The sequence below is a fragment of the Chelmon rostratus genome, chromosome 21 (assembly GCF_017976325.1).
Source record: "Chelmon rostratus isolate fCheRos1 chromosome 21, fCheRos1.pri, whole genome shotgun sequence".
In the NCBI taxonomy this organism is placed as follows: Eukaryota; Metazoa; Chordata; class Actinopteri; order Chaetodontiformes; family Chaetodontidae; genus Chelmon; species Chelmon rostratus.
In genome coordinates, this window is record NC_055678.1 from 7,583,294 (window position 1) to 7,597,979 (window position 14,686).

The 14,686-nt window shown below is 43.7% G+C and overlaps 3 protein-coding genes across 4 annotated transcripts; 2 read left to right on the plus strand and 1 right to left on the minus strand.

Annotated features, from left to right (window-relative positions):
* Positions 1–781: 781 nt before the first annotated feature.
* Positions 782–8,343, plus strand: dhx32a (DEAH (Asp-Glu-Ala-His) box polypeptide 32a). The gene is made up of 11 exons (XM_041962549.1): positions 782–1,042; positions 1,899–2,092; positions 3,492–3,864; positions 3,970–4,209; positions 4,300–4,393; positions 4,542–4,691; positions 5,505–5,696; positions 5,906–6,046; positions 6,363–6,553; positions 6,639–6,829; positions 7,115–8,343. The coding sequence occupies exons 1-11, from the start codon at positions 782–784 to the stop codon at positions 7,311–7,313; spliced, it is 2,226 nt and encodes a 741-aa protein (XP_041818483.1). The 3' UTR covers positions 7,314–8,343.
* LOC121624711 (BRCA2 and CDKN1A interacting protein) lies at positions 7,853–11,260 on the minus strand. Its single transcript, XM_041962550.1, has 7 exons — positions 11,105–11,260; positions 10,602–10,676; positions 10,419–10,499; positions 10,249–10,335; positions 9,939–10,126; positions 9,009–9,177; positions 7,853–8,781 (listed from the first exon to the last, which is right to left on the minus strand). Exons 1-7 carry the CDS (start codon positions 11,243–11,245, stop codon positions 8,611–8,613), a joined length of 912 nt encoding a protein of 303 aa, XP_041818484.1. The 5' UTR covers positions 11,246–11,260; the 3' UTR covers positions 7,853–8,610.
* A 292-nt stretch (positions 11,261–11,552) lies between these two features.
* On the plus strand, positions 11,553–14,428 carry uros (uroporphyrinogen III synthase). Of its 2 annotated transcripts, none has more exons than XM_041962879.1 (10): positions 11,553–11,672; positions 12,085–12,241; positions 12,383–12,466; positions 12,570–12,666; positions 12,829–12,903; positions 13,297–13,371; positions 13,482–13,565; positions 13,697–13,782; positions 13,859–13,957; positions 14,041–14,428. In XM_041962879.1, exons 2-10 carry the CDS (start codon positions 12,179–12,181, stop codon positions 14,161–14,163), a joined length of 786 nt encoding a protein of 261 aa, XP_041818813.1. In that variant the 5' UTR covers positions 11,553–11,672; positions 12,085–12,178; the 3' UTR covers positions 14,164–14,428. The 2 variants fall into 2 exon arrangements, with proteins under 2 accessions (XP_041818813.1, XP_041818815.1); XM_041962881.1 differs by having other exon boundaries at positions 11,651–11,672; positions 12,158–12,241.
* Positions 14,429–14,686: the final 258 nt, after the last annotated feature.

Below are 14,686 nucleotides of genomic sequence, written 5' to 3' on the forward strand. Positions count from 1 at the left end.
GTTAACTGTCATCTCTTAACTATATACTAAACTAACTGTGTGAACTGATGAAAGAGCCATCTGAAAAGGCTTTGCTGCCTTCTTGTAGCTGCTGAGAGGAGCCTGTGGCTGCTGTTTATGAGGTTTGAGGAGTCACAGTATTCAAAAAGCTTTGAAATTTGCACCACCCCATGACTGTGAACAAACTCATTAGGCTCATGAAGAAGGTTTCATCTTTAACTTTCTGCCTTTTGGAGATCAGTTTATCTTCCACTCACTCAACTATTCATAGATATATACATTTTTGACGAGGCGTGCCAAAACTTTTGCATATCTTTTGAGGATATTTGGGATTTTATTTCTTTATTCGTCTCTATTTATTGACGTGGGATCATCAGCGTCGCAGTCCTCGCTGCTGGACACGTGCTCCTTTTGGATAAGCAGGCGATTATGACAGGCTGGTGGAGCGCCGCGCTGCTCATTAGTGAACGTGGCGCTCTGCGCAAATCAAACACGTGCGCAGCCACGCCGGGGAGAAATTACGCGCCGGTGCGCACTGCGCGTCAGGCAGCTCCAAACACAGCAGCTTCAAACTTTAGACAGCTTCAGAAATGTAGTTTTAGCAACCAAAAAAAAAGAAAAAAAAAAGAAAACTGTGCTCATTTATCACGTTCACTGACCAAGTGCGCGCATGTAGGACATGCTGTAGGACAGACCGGACGGAAACTGAAATGGACCCGTAACCGAAGTGGGAGGAAAAACTTTGTGCGCCCTTGTGCGGATTAACAAACATATACGTGTGATGTCGGAGGTAGATAATTCAGCAGAGCCTGACATTTCCCCTGAAAGTGAGGAAAGTCCTGCGGAAGATGCATTTGGCTTTGGGGATGATCTGGAGTTAAATCAGTTCGATGGATTGCCCTTTTCCTCACGCTACTACAAATTACTAAAAGAGAGGAAGACTCTGCCCGTGTGGAAGGTGAGGTGCGAGTTCGAGGATGCTCTGGTCAACAACCAGCTGCTCATTGTGTCTGGGACAGCGAAGACCGGGAGGAGCACGCAGGTAAGACTGCATATGCTGAATAATATGAACATGTGATCAGGAGAGAAGGACTGGAGGGATGAAAAAGATGTTCACATTCAATCAGGATTAATTTCTAAGCTTCAGTTAACCTCATCTACATCTCATTTTAGAGCTTCTTTGTGTCCCATGAGGCTTTCGAGTTAAAGAATAGTGCCTCTCCCTTTACTTTCTCTCTGTTCAGGCACATTTTGACCTCCTCAGACCCAAAGCATAACCCAATTTGTATGACTTGCATGCGGCTTGCAGCCACATGCTCAGTCAACAGCAAATTTGGTCTGCTCCCCTTGATTTGATTTAACATGTGAAGCAAACCCTTTCAGTTGTGTTTTTCTGCCCTGCATTGCTATCTGCTGAACAGCACATCCTCTCTCTCTGACACATTATTGATTCCTGTGACACGGATCCCCCCCCCACCCCCACTTGACATGTATGGAAGGAGCACCATTATGTGAGCTTGTGTGAACAGGCTGCCCAGCTCAGCAGATGCTGTTGTGTCACAGCGAGGCTGTCCAAGCTCCTGCCTGACAGTCAAGCTTCACAAAGGCTCCAGCCGGGGTGTTAGGGGACCTCCTGCTGCTAAGCCCTGATCCGCTGGAGCCGCCTCATGCTGCCAAAGCAATTTTGCATTATGAGCGATAATACCATAGGATATCTCCTGTCACTGTTTGTTTTGCTGTGTGCTTAAACAAAAGCTGTTGGTACGATCCTGAAAGGATGGCTGCCACTGGAAGTTTATCTGAATGGAAAATGCTCTTTTTGACGGTGAACTGGCACTGGAGCGCCATAAAGGCATCCAATGAAGAGTGAGAGGTGAAGAACATTTGTTCTCTTTCAGATCCCTCAGTGGTGTGCAGAGTTCTGTCTGTCTGCCCAGTACCAGCACGGCATGGTCGTGTGCACACAGACCAACAGACAGCAGGCCGTAGATCTGGCCTTACGCGTGGCGGATGAAATGGATGTCAACATAGGCCACGAAGTGGGTTACACCATCCCCCTGGAGACCTGCTGCTCCTCCGACACTGTTCTGAGGTCTGTTGGTTTCACGGCCGGCAGCAGCACGCGTCAGTGACATTTTAATGTCATCCACAAGCCATCTCTGTCACTCTTAATCTTTTCCTTTCCTTTCCTTGCCTGTGCTACTCACACACACACACACACAAGATTCTGCTTCAGTCTAGATAAAGTGGGCTACTTTCAAGTCATAGGGCATTAAGTTAATCACTATATATATATATATATAACAAATAATGATTTATTTCACTGGTTCCAGCTTCTCAAATAAAAGGATTTGCTATTTTATATGGTGCAGAATAATTTACAGATTAAATACTTACAAAAACAGTCCATCTTAAATGTCACCTGTCACCTATTTTGTAAACAGTCTGCAGCCTGCTCGTACTCGGTCTGTATATGAACAGCATCTTCCCAGCATGACTGTAAGCGAGCCTGTGTAACTTTTAAATAAAGAGATAACACAATGTTCCTCTCACAGATGAAAAGTCAAACTCATAAGCAATAAAACGCTTTTTTTTTTAAATTTACTACACTGAAAGGTACCGCTACAGCCTTGGTTAGCTCAGCAGCTAACTTATGGAGGCTAATGTTGGTTAACATTAGCAAACATTTGGTATTTGTTGCCATGTAGCTGACATAACTGAGTCAGTTTTCTGACTTTTTGACTACTCTCTACTTGTGTTACTGTTAGACTATATTTTAGCATCTTTGACTAACTTTTCAATGGTTTTAAACAAAAGCATAAACACATCAAACCTCAACAGGAGACATGTTTGTGGTACTTTCTAGTCTGCGTGCCCACTGATCTGGTCTTTAAAGCAACATAGTCAAGCTATTATCCTGAAGTTGCCACTTATGGCAGTTACATAATCTTTGTTTTTAACATTAAATCCTCTGATCAATCGCTCAGGCACTGCTAACGATATCCTGCATTTTCACTGCATGATCTTGCGTTTAAAGCGAGTCTGTGAAACTTTTAAATGAAGAGATAACTCATTGTCCCTCTTACAGATGAAAAGTTGAACTCACAAGCAATAAGACGCACTATTTCTTAATTTATTACACTCAAGAGAACCGCTACAGCCTTGCCTTAGCTTAGCTGCTAGCTTATGGAGGCTAATGTTAGCTAACATGGTGGTATTTGTTGCTGTGTAGCTGACTTTACTGAGTCAGTTTTCTGACATTTTGACTGCTCTTCACTTATGCTACTGTTACACTATGTTTTAGCATATCTTTAATAAACCTTTTAATGAAGACAAACACCCCAAACCTCAACAGGAGTCATGTTTGCGCTAGGTGCTATAAATCAGTTTCCCTGCTTATGAGGTATTTAAAGCAACATACTCAAGCTATTACCCTGAAGTTGCCACTCATGGCAGTTAGACAGTCTTCCTTCCTCTGATTTATCACTCAGGTACTGCACTGACGATATGCTGCTGAGAGAGATGATGTCAGACCCTTTTCTGGAGCACTACGGGGTCATTATCATTGACCAGGCCCACGAGAGGACAGTCAGCACAGACATACTCCTCGGCCTCCTCAAGGACATCCTGCTGCACAGGCCAGAGCTCCGAGTGGTGGTCCTCGCCGTCCCGCCCATGACTGACAAGCTGCTGAGCCACTACGGCAGCATCCCGCTCATCAGTCTGGAGGCCTCGTCTCCTGCCGAGGTAGTCCACAGCAGCAGCGGCAACAAAGACTACTTCTACTCAGCGCTGAGGCTTGTGCTGGAGATCCATCGGACCAAAGAGGACGGCGACGTGGTCGCGTTTTTCGCCTCAGCTGAGGTGAGAGATTGCTTTTATTATTAGTGGTTTCACTGGGCCAAAGTTAAGATTGAATTAGCAGTTTTTTTTTTTCTTGTGCTTCTTTGCTTGTGATCTCTTCGGCAGGAGGTTGACTGCGCCCACAGCATCCTCCAGAGAGAATGCACCAGGCTGGGAGCGGAGCTGGGCCAGATGGTGCCTGTGGTCCTGTGCCCAGGCCAGGGAGGGCAGCTGCCTGATCTGACTGAGCAACCAAGCTCCAAAAAGTCCAGGAGGGTTTTCCTCTCTACCCCAAAGGGGGAGGATATGTGGTGGCCTACAGAGTCCGTCAACTTTGTCATTGACACAGGAGTCCAGAAAAAGATGGTGTGTTATTTCTAATGAAACATCCTGAAACATCTCCCTGAAATGACTACCATAATAATATTGATTGACATATGGTTTTGGACTTTGTAGGTGTACAATCCAAGAATACGAGCCAGCTCGGAGATTCTTCAACCCATCAGTAAATGTCAGACAGAGCTACGTAAGCAGCTGTCTGGACCAGCAGGTATGTTTGACAACACTTGAACCAGATTTAGGCATCCTGGTATCTTAACTATAATCTCCTCAGACTCCATCAAATAATTTCATGTAACACCACAACTAAGTGCATCAGCTTTTTGCTTGACTGAAATTTAGTTCCATTTATTCCCCAGGCAAATGTTTCTGCCTGTATCCGGAAGACAGCCATCTCCCTGCAGAGACCTCCCCACAGATCCTGGAGTCCAACATTACACCAACAGTCCTCTTCCTGAAGAGGACTGCGATCGCCGGCCTTGGACAGTGTGATTTCATCGACAGACCAGGTTAGCTTGCCCGTGGAAATTGCACAAGGTTACCACTGAAACATGGAAACAACGGTTTTTATTCTCAGGTCACTGGTTCCCACAATCTCTCTCTCACCCCAAAACCCAGCAGGAGAGGTGTATGTGGGAGGGTTTTTCTGGCTGGAGGAAGTGCAGATGAATTTGCTCTGTGTAGCTGTTTGGGCCCGGTCAGCCGTGATTTAGCTGAGCTGACAGGACCCTGCTACTATTGTCTGAGCTCTGACCCACCCTAACATGAACAGAACGGGCTAAAAGAGGCCAGCTCATTAACGATTACAACATGTCCCGTTAGGGCAGCGCCAGGCAAGTACAATGAAGAGGAAGCACAGGCCAAATATACTGTAATATCGCCATATTCTTGCAGAGTCTGGCACTGAAGTCACTCGCCCAAATATGCATAAATGCAGAAAACTGAAGTTTAAAGGTACAAAGTGTTGGATTTTATGTGATTAGAGCAACTTTTTAAAATAATTTTGATGGCATAGGTTGGTGTTTGTGGGAAAATGAGACTACCCTGGTGAAAACTGGTGCTGGTTTTTTAGTCCATCTCAATTTGTCTACGACAATGTCATGTTTTGATACGACCACTGGGGGGCATTTTGGAATTTTCAGATTCTATAGTGGCTTTAAGTGAACTGCACATAAAGATGTACCGTTACGTACACCGAGCAAGTAACAAAACAATGTTTGTTACAGAGAGCAGACACTTTGCTATTTGCACAATAGGGATTCTGTCTTTTTGACAAATGGAATTTCTGCGTCAAACTCATGCTGCTTGATTCCTTTCTGCAGATCCTGAGGGTCTCATGCAGGCGTTGGAGGAGCTGGACTACCTCGCAGCTTTAGACGACGACGGCAACTTGTCTGAGATTGGCATCATAATGTCTGAAATCCCTCTGGACCCTCAGATGGCCAAAGCGCTGCTGGCGTCCTGCGAGTTCGACTGCGTGAGTGAGATGTTGACGATCGCAGCGATGCTGTCAGGTACGTGCCATGTGTTCAACTTCATAATCAGAATAAGACTTCTTACCCGTGCTCCTCATGAGTGAAGATCCTTTAATTGGTTTGCAGATTCACCAGATGGACATTGTTATAGTAGCTCATACAGTTTCTCTCAGACACTGAACCAGATGGTCTTTGGTAAGAGTGGCTTGTCTCAGTGATGCTGACCTTGTTGTTTCCTTGTCATCTAGCGCCAAGCTGCTTCCTTGAACCACCTGCCGGCATGACCCACGAGGCAGTTCAGTGTCACAGAAAGTTCCAGCACCCTGAGGGCGATCACTTCGCCCTCATAAACATCTACAACGCCTTCAAGCAAAGCCAGAGAGAACAATGTACGACACAGTTAGAGAACAGAAACAAACCAACTCCTCAGTAAATGTTTAAACATGCCTCACTATAGCGCAACTTTCTGACCTTGGTGCTTTCCTTGCAGCAGTGGTTTCTGAATCTGCTCTTCACGGTGGAAATCACATGAAACCTTTGTAACATAAAATTAATATTGTATTATTATCAGTTCATACAATGAGGCGCTTTCTAAAATGCTTTATGTGGAATTAAAAACACAAGATCAACAGCAAAATTACATGAGATTACTGTAATGATTGGGACAGTGTCATAGTGTCAATACTACTTTACTGTTGGTTTCAGACTTCAGTGCTGAAAAGTGGTGCCAGGACTATTTCCTGGATCACTCCGCCCTGAAGACAGCCGAGGCCATCCGATCAGAGCTGACAGACACTCTGAACAGGATCGAGCTTCCCATCTCAGAGCCCTCCTTCGGGACCAAGACCAACACCCAGAACATCAAAAGGGCTCTGCTGGCTGGGTTCTTCATGCAGGTATGTGGGAGCGAAATGTCAGCGTTGATGAGTGAGCCTCCAGCGGTTCACCTGAATTCACGTCTGTGGTCTTTCCTACACGCAGATCGCCCGAGACGTGGACGGATCGGGAAACTACTTCATTCTGACGCACAAGCACGTGGCCCACGTGCACCCGCTGTCCAGCTACGGGGCTCAGTCACACAAGCTGGGGCTGCCAGAGTGGGTTGTGTTCCACGACTACACCCTGTCAGAGAACAACTGCATGAGAACAGTCTCTGAAATTTCGCCTAAAGTGTAAGTCAGACCCTTTTCAGGTCATTATTACATATGCCATGTGTACAAGCAGATTAGAATTCCCATGGCTTATACTTTCATGTGCCACACTGGTGAGACAAACATGTTTTGATTGTTTTTGTTATTACAGTAAAGCTCAGCCATTTGGTCACATTTAAATCTTTTTAATCCTCTTAAATCTCCACAGTAGGTTCATTATTTATATATATATATATATATATATATATAAGAATTAAAGATATTCTTGTTTTTCATCTTTTCCAACTGTCATTTTTGTCATTTTAGGTTCATCCAAATGGCTCCGCTGTACTTCTTCTACAATCTGCCCCCCAGTGAAAGCAAAGACATACTGCAGGACATGTTGGACCCGGACGGATCCAGAAAACGTAAAGACAAAGACCAAAAAGCCGCCACCATCGGCAGCGACGCCGGCAGCGGCTGTGCAGTGGTGCCGCAGACTTACGACAGATGTGTGATTCAGTGATGTGAAATCGTAAATGTGAAAATGTGCGCTGTAACCTTGTCACCAAATGCATTTATGCTTGTAAAATGGTTAGTAAATGTAAAGCAGGGACTGTAATATTAAGTTATTACATTGTTTAAGTTGTTTTGATGGTCACATGCACACGAGCAAAGGCCGCTGACTCTCCCACAGGGTGAGGGTGTTGTCTAGTGAGCTGACATGCCTCAAATTGTAGTAAATGAACACCTTTTATTAGTTGTGGAACACCCCCCCATAAGTGCTAGCATCTGAAGGAGGTTTTCTTGTTTGTTTCTCACCCTTTTCCCTGATCTGCTCTCCCCTTCAACACTGTCTGTGTGGAAATCTACGTATCCTGACAGCTGTTTCGACTTTCCGACTAACCGTCAGCAGAGAGGGGCTGCAGATGGATGTCGTCTGTTGCACTGCTTTGAAGGGAGAACACACCTCCTGTGCACAGAACCATGAAAGATCCACATTCAAAGAGATGGTCTAACACTTTGATGCATGTACAAGCTGCTTGAGGCCAGTTTTCATCTAATTCCTTTATTTCTTATGCAAAGCTGTTCTTTTGAGAGGTGCTGGTATACCTTTCAGGTTAATGCGGTATATGAGGTTTTGAGACCGCAACAGTATGTATGAATCTACATGCAGCCAGATTAACAGAGCAAATGTCTATCAAGGCATGTGGGTATATAATGCATTTATTATTAATCAGTGGCAAGAGACCTACAGAAATGCATTAATGGAAAATCCTGGGCACACATTAAGTTTAAATTTAAGATTCTTCTCCTGTGTGTCTCAACAATCCAAATTTGTGAAAACTGGCGTTTTACCAACTTATGTCATGGAGGACGGAGTAGACGACAGTTTTACCAATCAGTAATTTGACTTACTGCCACGTCCCTCCCTCCTCCATCTGCTCAGACTGGATTCCAAGCTCACATATCAGCTGTTGCTATTAACACAAAACATTTCTTATATTCAATTGTCTCGGTTCATAATCTTGTAATAAAAATCTTTAGGAAAAACATGACTTGGTGCTGTATTTCTGTTCATATTCACATGATAAAACGGCTGTATATTGCTGCAGCATATGTAAGGGAAGCAGGAGTTGGTTAAAAAACTGCATCAATAAAATTGCTTTAAACAAAATTACTAAATGTCAGGTTTACAATACTGGCACCACAGCTGCTGACGGTACCAAAACATTTTCTCAGTGTCGCAACAGTATGCTGAACCACTCCACGAGCCTGAAGTTCTTCAGTGTGTGCACAGGTGTCTCAGTTTATTATGAGGCTCACACAGTTAGGTATTCTTTGAGTTTGTCCATAATGACAGGCATTCTGTCCGCTGGTATCAGCATCACTGTCCTGAAAGGCTTCATGGGCACGTCGTCGAACGACCACCTGCCGCTCAAGCAGGAGTCTGCCTCTTCCTGGACCGAGTAGTGGAACTTGATGACGGCTTGCTGTAAGGAGAATACAGGCAATGTTTAAATCTGGCATGAACGCAAATGTTTCACTCACTCCTTTTTTCTGAGAAAGATTAAAAAAATAATTAGAGAGTAAAACACACTCTCTTTGAGGCTATTTTGTTTTAGCTCAGTCCATAACTACAGAACTATAAAGTCTTATTATCACTGTATATTATATATTAACACAGTCTTAAACTCTGCTTGCATTTTCTTGACTTTACCTCATAGAAGAATTCCTCCTCTGCATTGACAAACATGTATTCTTCTTTGGGAGCTCCTCCTCTGGCTGGAATACTCTTGCTTGCCTCTTTGCAGGTCTTGCTGATCATCAAACAATAGTGACATCTCCCACTGGGCTTGTTCGTCCTCTGAGCTTCAGCTATTTCTTCCCTGGAGGACAGAAGTTCTTTCAGTTTATTTTCTCACACAGAATACTTTGGAAAGGCTGTTTCATTATTGACCATGAACCTTTTCTATTCAAACTGCCGAGATGCTACAGATACTCCTTCAGCTATAGAGTGAAAAGCCATTATTCCATATATAAATGCATAAAAAGCAGTTAACTCCTCTTCAGTTTTTTTTCCTTTACAAAGCACCAGGTCATGTATCCATTTCAGTCAGCAACAGAGCTTCAACAATGACACTTCACGCAATGTACAGAGGCAAATGGCATCAATCACCCTGATTCAGGGTTCAGATGTAGTCTGACTGCTGCCTTCATTAACACAGAACACACAGTTCTGGATACTACTTCCAGGATGATCAGTTCTGAGAGATGAAACTGATTAAAAACTCTTACTGGATGCAGCACCCAAGCATGTCAATTACACAGTGTACACATGCACTGCAATCACATTTGCAGAAGAACTGAAATGCATGCAGCAATACTGCAAATAAAAGTGCTGCAACAGGAGCAGATTCTCTCACTAGATGTGACCCTCTGGAATAAAAAAGATCATACGTTACTGTATCCTAAAATTGCAAGAATACATGTATTTAACAGTGTATTTTAGAACTGGAATGATGCGTTTGGTTGCGCTTTTGTTGACACCTGTACAAAACTGCTTTTAACAGCATTAACATGATTCAGGGTACATTTCTCCCTGAAAGTCAATAGTGAGGAGGACAGAAGGGGACAGAGCAGAACTCACTGGAGCTGTTTGTGCAGTGGCAGGGCGATCTGTGGAGGCACGTTGATGAAGCGCTCACTCAGCAGCAGCCCCACTGGCTTGCTGGTGTCACTGAGGATCTGCTCTAGCTGTTCCGTCACGCTGTGGGTAGAGTTCTTCTCACACTGATCCACGATCAGCTCCTTCACCTCCTCCACACACTGCACGCCCTGCCAAAAGCATCAGATGAAGAAAGTTTTAGTGTACCAACATCACGCTTCAATTCCTACACAACCACAGCCAAACAAGTGGCGAATTAGTCTGTAATGCTGGTGCATGTCAGTGGCGTCACCTTTCTCTCTGTAAGGTTGAGCATTGTGATGAAGCCGAACACCTCATCTGGGTCGTCGTCGTCGCTGTCTTCTGGCACCTCGGCTTGCTGGAGCAAATGAGTGAGTTTATGTTAGAGCTGTGAAGTCACCTGTACAACCTGAGATGAGATGAAATTGTTGAGTAATTCACCTTGATGACACTTCCGACATGATTCTGCTGAATGATGATGTCTGTCATCTCGGATGTATTGACATGAGCCTTCAGGAAGACCTGTATCCAAACATAACAGACATCGGTGTGAGGCCACGCTTCGGCCCATCACGTGAAATATGAATGTGATCATTTAAACATGACATGAACATTGGCCCAAACCTGTTGTAAGAGTTTCCTGACGCCATTGAAGTCGCTGGCTGATATGGCGTGGGCTTCGAAGTCCACCACCACTTCCTGAAAATGACAATAACAGAGCACAGAGCAGTTAACAACAACAGAAACCTGCCTGCTTTTCGGAGTGGAAGATATATAAATTTTACTATTTTTGGTACTTTAATGAGTAGTTGTGTCATGCTCTTTTTGAGTAAATTAGTAATTTTAGCTCCACTAAAGAGGGTTTTTGACGTGCACTCTAAATACGTTCAGCAGTCATTACCGAGTAGATTAGAGTTACCATCATACTTCGGTAACGTTAATACATAACTGGGATAGCCAGTTTTTCTAGTTTAGCAACACTAATCTCTTTAATTATGGTTGACAGCAACGGCAAATATTTGTGCCTTCTTGCTACCATTAGCCGACAACTGAATTAGCTAGCTAACGAGCTGGCTAGCAGAGCCACACACAAAATAAAAAGTTCAGAGTATTGTTGATTCTTTTACCTCATTGATCTCCTCCTCTGACGCCTCGCTGTCGTCCTCCCCGGAATCATCATCCTCCTCCGGATTGTCGTCGGAGCTGTTTTCGCTTTCCTCGGGATTTTCACCCAAACCGACTGCTCTCCTTTTAGCTGAAGAAGCCATGCTGCAAACAGGCAACACACGTGTCAGCAGAGTGGGCGGGGCAGAGCTTACAGTTCAGCCACAGGGCGGCAGGGGAAAGTGGAGCACTGGAGCCGCCATTATGGCTCCAAATGTACACGACTTCCCGCTTGCCGTAGCAGCCTTTGGAGCCGCAATGATAGCTTGTCGGCCGTTGGTAAACTGGAATGTACCATTTTAGAAAAAGGGGATCCTGATTATTTAAACTGTGCCTATATTATTATTTGACTGTTATAAATAAGTATTGACCAATGGTGATCTAATTATTTGCAAAGTATGTTTGGAACAAATAATGCTTTTTCACATGTAATTTTATTTTTTGAGAAATTTGCCAAATATTCTATGTTAAGTCTCCCCTTCTTGACTGTGGCTTAAGTCGTCATTCACTCAGCGACAGAAACAACTCAAGGTACACTTATTTCATGCTATGTTTTGTCCTTTATAAAATATCCTTTATAGTTTACATTATTGTGCGGCACAAGCAACATGCATGAGTCGCTTATTATCGCCTTATTATCACGAGACATTACAGACAGCCTCCATGAAGGGGAAGGCTAACATTACTGTAGGTAAACTCATCCTCTGTGTCCAGCTAATGTAAACAATAATACACAGGAAAGCATTAGCCTTGCTTTAGCACGTACACACTGAACCCAATCAGTTAGAAAATGTGACATTGTTACTTATAATTTGCTCCTCATGTGCAGTCCAATAATCGTATCTCACCCGTCCTGTTATCAGCAGGTTGCACATGACAGCTTTAGGGTGTAGCTTAGCTTGCTGTGCCTTCACACCCCCTTTCCTCTGTTTTGTCACTGCAGTTTTGACAGCAGCATTCATTTTCCACTTTGGTGTGTGCTCTCGTATTCCTCCATATTTATATTGTCGAGCCAGTGTTTTAAGGTATTTGTCAAGATGCATGTGCTGCTTCTCAAAGAGCCAAGAGATGGAGAGTCTGGACCTGATCCTTACATTAAGGTAAGGTACACTTTCCTTAAATCCACTTTTTTTCATAACACTGTGTGCATGCATTCGCAGCAGCTGTCACGACAGCACTCCACTTTCAATTCTTTGCATTTCACTGCAAATTTTGACAGTTTTTCGATTTTAATTCCACAGGAGCTGGCATCACATGGATGCAAAGCAACCCTAATTCCTGTGCTGTCTTTTAAGTTTGTCTCATTGAACACTTTGTCAGATAAGGTAAATTCCATTGTTACAGTATTGAATTCATGCTTGTTTCACTTCTGTATTTTCACATTTATTTTGCCACGTGCGTGTTGTTAAAGATGTCTCTCTATTTCAGCTGTTCCAACCAGAGAAACATGGTGGTCTGGTGTTTACCAGTCCACGAGCAGTGGAGGCTGTGAGGATGTGCTTAGAAGCAGAAGAAAGAAGGGAAGGTGAGAGGAATCAACAGAGTTGCATCCAGTACCTCATTAATATAATGGTGTTCTTCTCCTTTAAATATCATCAATTCTGTGCACTGTGTTTCTGGACTCCTAACTTAGATTTCAAACAATTTCCTTGATTAAATGTCATCCTTTTCCTTATCATGAATTCAGAATGGAACAGCTCTGTGAAAGACAAGTGGAACACCAAGTCCATCTATGTGGTTGGGAAGGCAACTGCTGCATTAGGTGAGTCTTTTGTCTTTCATTTTCTTCCATCTTTGTGCTTTTTAGGAGTCCTTGCTACATTAATGCTCGTTCTGGCGGAGTGTGTAGCAGGCACCTGGAGTTGTGCTGACAGAAGCGTGTGAAGTGATGTTGCTGCCTTCAGTTATTTGGAAATAGGCTGTACACAGGTGACAGTTTGCTGTGACAGACAGCAAATATTTGCTCTTTACAAAACGAGCAGGTGCAGCACCTTCCTGCCGTGTGCTTTACCTTCTTTCTTTAGTGACTGTTAATCTCTTTGTTGTCAGTTTTATGAGTTCAGCAATTGAAAAAGTTGAAATTATTTCTGTGTAAAGATTTGCTGATATCAGCATTCCTCAACAATCCTTTTTGTGCTTTTTTTTTCCTGCTCAGTACGAAATCTGGGTCTGAACCCTTTAGGCGAGGATACAGGGACAGCAGAGGACCTGTCACGCGTCATCATTGAACGTACGATATGATATGATTTCATACTCCCACATTCTTCACAGTTCAGTTTAATAAAAAGTTACGAATCTTTCTGGTAACTAATGTGACCTTATATTTAATTCTCATCACAGGAGAGGACACAAATATTCCACCATTTTTCTTCCCCTGTGGCTCAATCAAAAGAGAAGTCTTGCCTACGGCTTTAAGGGACAATGGTAAGCATTTTCCCTTGTTGTGCCTCACGATTAAAAGTCAAGGTGATAAAAGTCCCACTGGGGTTCCACTAATTATAAAATAATAATTGCACCACCTTTATCACGGTGGGAATCTGCTTCTTTGTTTCCAGGAGTGCCCCTAGAGACTCTGACTGTCTATCAAACAGCTGAACATCCAGATGTGGAGAAAAATCTGAAGAACTATTTCACAGAGCAGGTAAAATCCCACTCTCACTGCATTTTACAGAGTACTTAAAAAAAAAGCATCTGTTCATGAGTCTGTGCATTTACAGGGCGCCCCGGCCTGCATAGCTTTCTTCAGTCCATCCGGAGTGAAGTTTTGCCTGGAAGTGGTTCGGAGGCTGTCAGGCGAACAGCTGACTCAGATAAAGGTGCAGCCTCCTCATAGTCACACGTGTAAAGCGACGCGTGAAGATCTTCACTCTAACGGCCACTTGTACTTCTTTGTTTCCAGTTTGCAGCCATAGGGCCTACGACCCGAGACGCTATGACAGCAGAGGGTCTGTGTGTCAGCTGTGCTGCAGAAAAGCCAACAGCTGAACACCTTGCAGCAGCGATAGCCAAAGCTCTACAGTAACCAGCCGCAGGCTCAGACATCCATCCAGTTAATCTTCTCTCCTTGTATATTCTGTGTTATTTATATGTATTTGTCTGTTTTACTTTACTGTTCATCTTACCACTTTTACTTCAGCTACTTTGCACTACGAAAAAGTCGCTTTTTGTGCCATAAAGGCCTAAAAAATGTAAGTGAATATGATTATAATTTTAATTTATGTTAAGCTTGCTCAAGAAAGTCAATGTGGCGTTTATTTTTGCAAATAAACTCGGGTCAGCGGGGTGATGTGGAAGGTTGTTTATTCATTGTGTGTGTCCCATTCAAAACAGGTGCTGGCAGAACTGTTATTGTCCACATGAAAGTGAAGGTTTTACCTTCTTGCCACAGGTCAACAGCAGTCCATTTAAAACCAATGGAGCATGTAAAACACACCCATACAATACAGTCAAATTGAGCAGTTGCAGACAGTAAAGGCAGGTTTACTTTTCACACAGAGCTGAGGAAAGTGGGATACGTCCAGAGAGTCGCACCTTTAGGTGGGTGA

What these genes read in the sequence shown, in the direction of transcription:
- dhx32a (XM_041962549.1), top strand. Translation starts at nt 782, where the DNA reads ATGTCGGAGGTAGATAATTCAGCAGAGCCTGACATTTCCCCTGAAAGT. An exon ending in AGACCGGGAGGAGCACGCAG is followed by an intron (nt 1,043 to 1,898) that starts GTAAGACTGCAT and finishes GTTCTCTTTCAG; the next exon opens with ATCCCTCAGTGGTGTGCAGA. An exon ending in GCAAAGCCAGAGAGAACAAT is followed by an intron (nt 6,047 to 6,362) that starts GTACGACACAGT and finishes TGTTGGTTTCAG; the next exon opens with ACTTCAGTGCTGAAAAGTGG.
- LOC121624711 (XM_041962550.1), bottom strand. Translation starts at nt 11,245, where the DNA reads ATGGCTTCTTCAGCTAAAAGGAGAGCAGTCGGTTTGGGTGAAAATCCC. An exon ending in TCAGGAAACTCTTACAACAG is followed by an intron (nt 10,500 to 10,601) that starts GTTTGGGCCAAT and finishes GTTTGGATACAG; the next exon opens with GTCTTCCTGAAGGCTCATGT. An exon ending in AGGAGGAATTCTTCTATGAG is followed by an intron (nt 8,782 to 9,008) that starts GTAAAGTCAAGA and finishes TTCTCCTTACAG; the next exon opens with CAAGCCGTCATCAAGTTCCA.
- uros (XM_041962879.1), top strand. Translation starts at nt 12,179, where the DNA reads ATGCATGTGCTGCTTCTCAAAGAGCCAAGAGATGGAGAGTCTGGACCT. An exon ending in GAAGGCAACTGCTGCATTAG is followed by an intron (nt 12,904 to 13,296) that starts GTGAGTCTTTTG and finishes TTTCCTGCTCAG; the next exon opens with TACGAAATCTGGGTCTGAAC. An exon ending in AGAACTATTTCACAGAGCAG is followed by an intron (nt 13,783 to 13,858) that starts GTAAAATCCCAC and finishes GTGCATTTACAG; the next exon opens with GGCGCCCCGGCCTGCATAGC.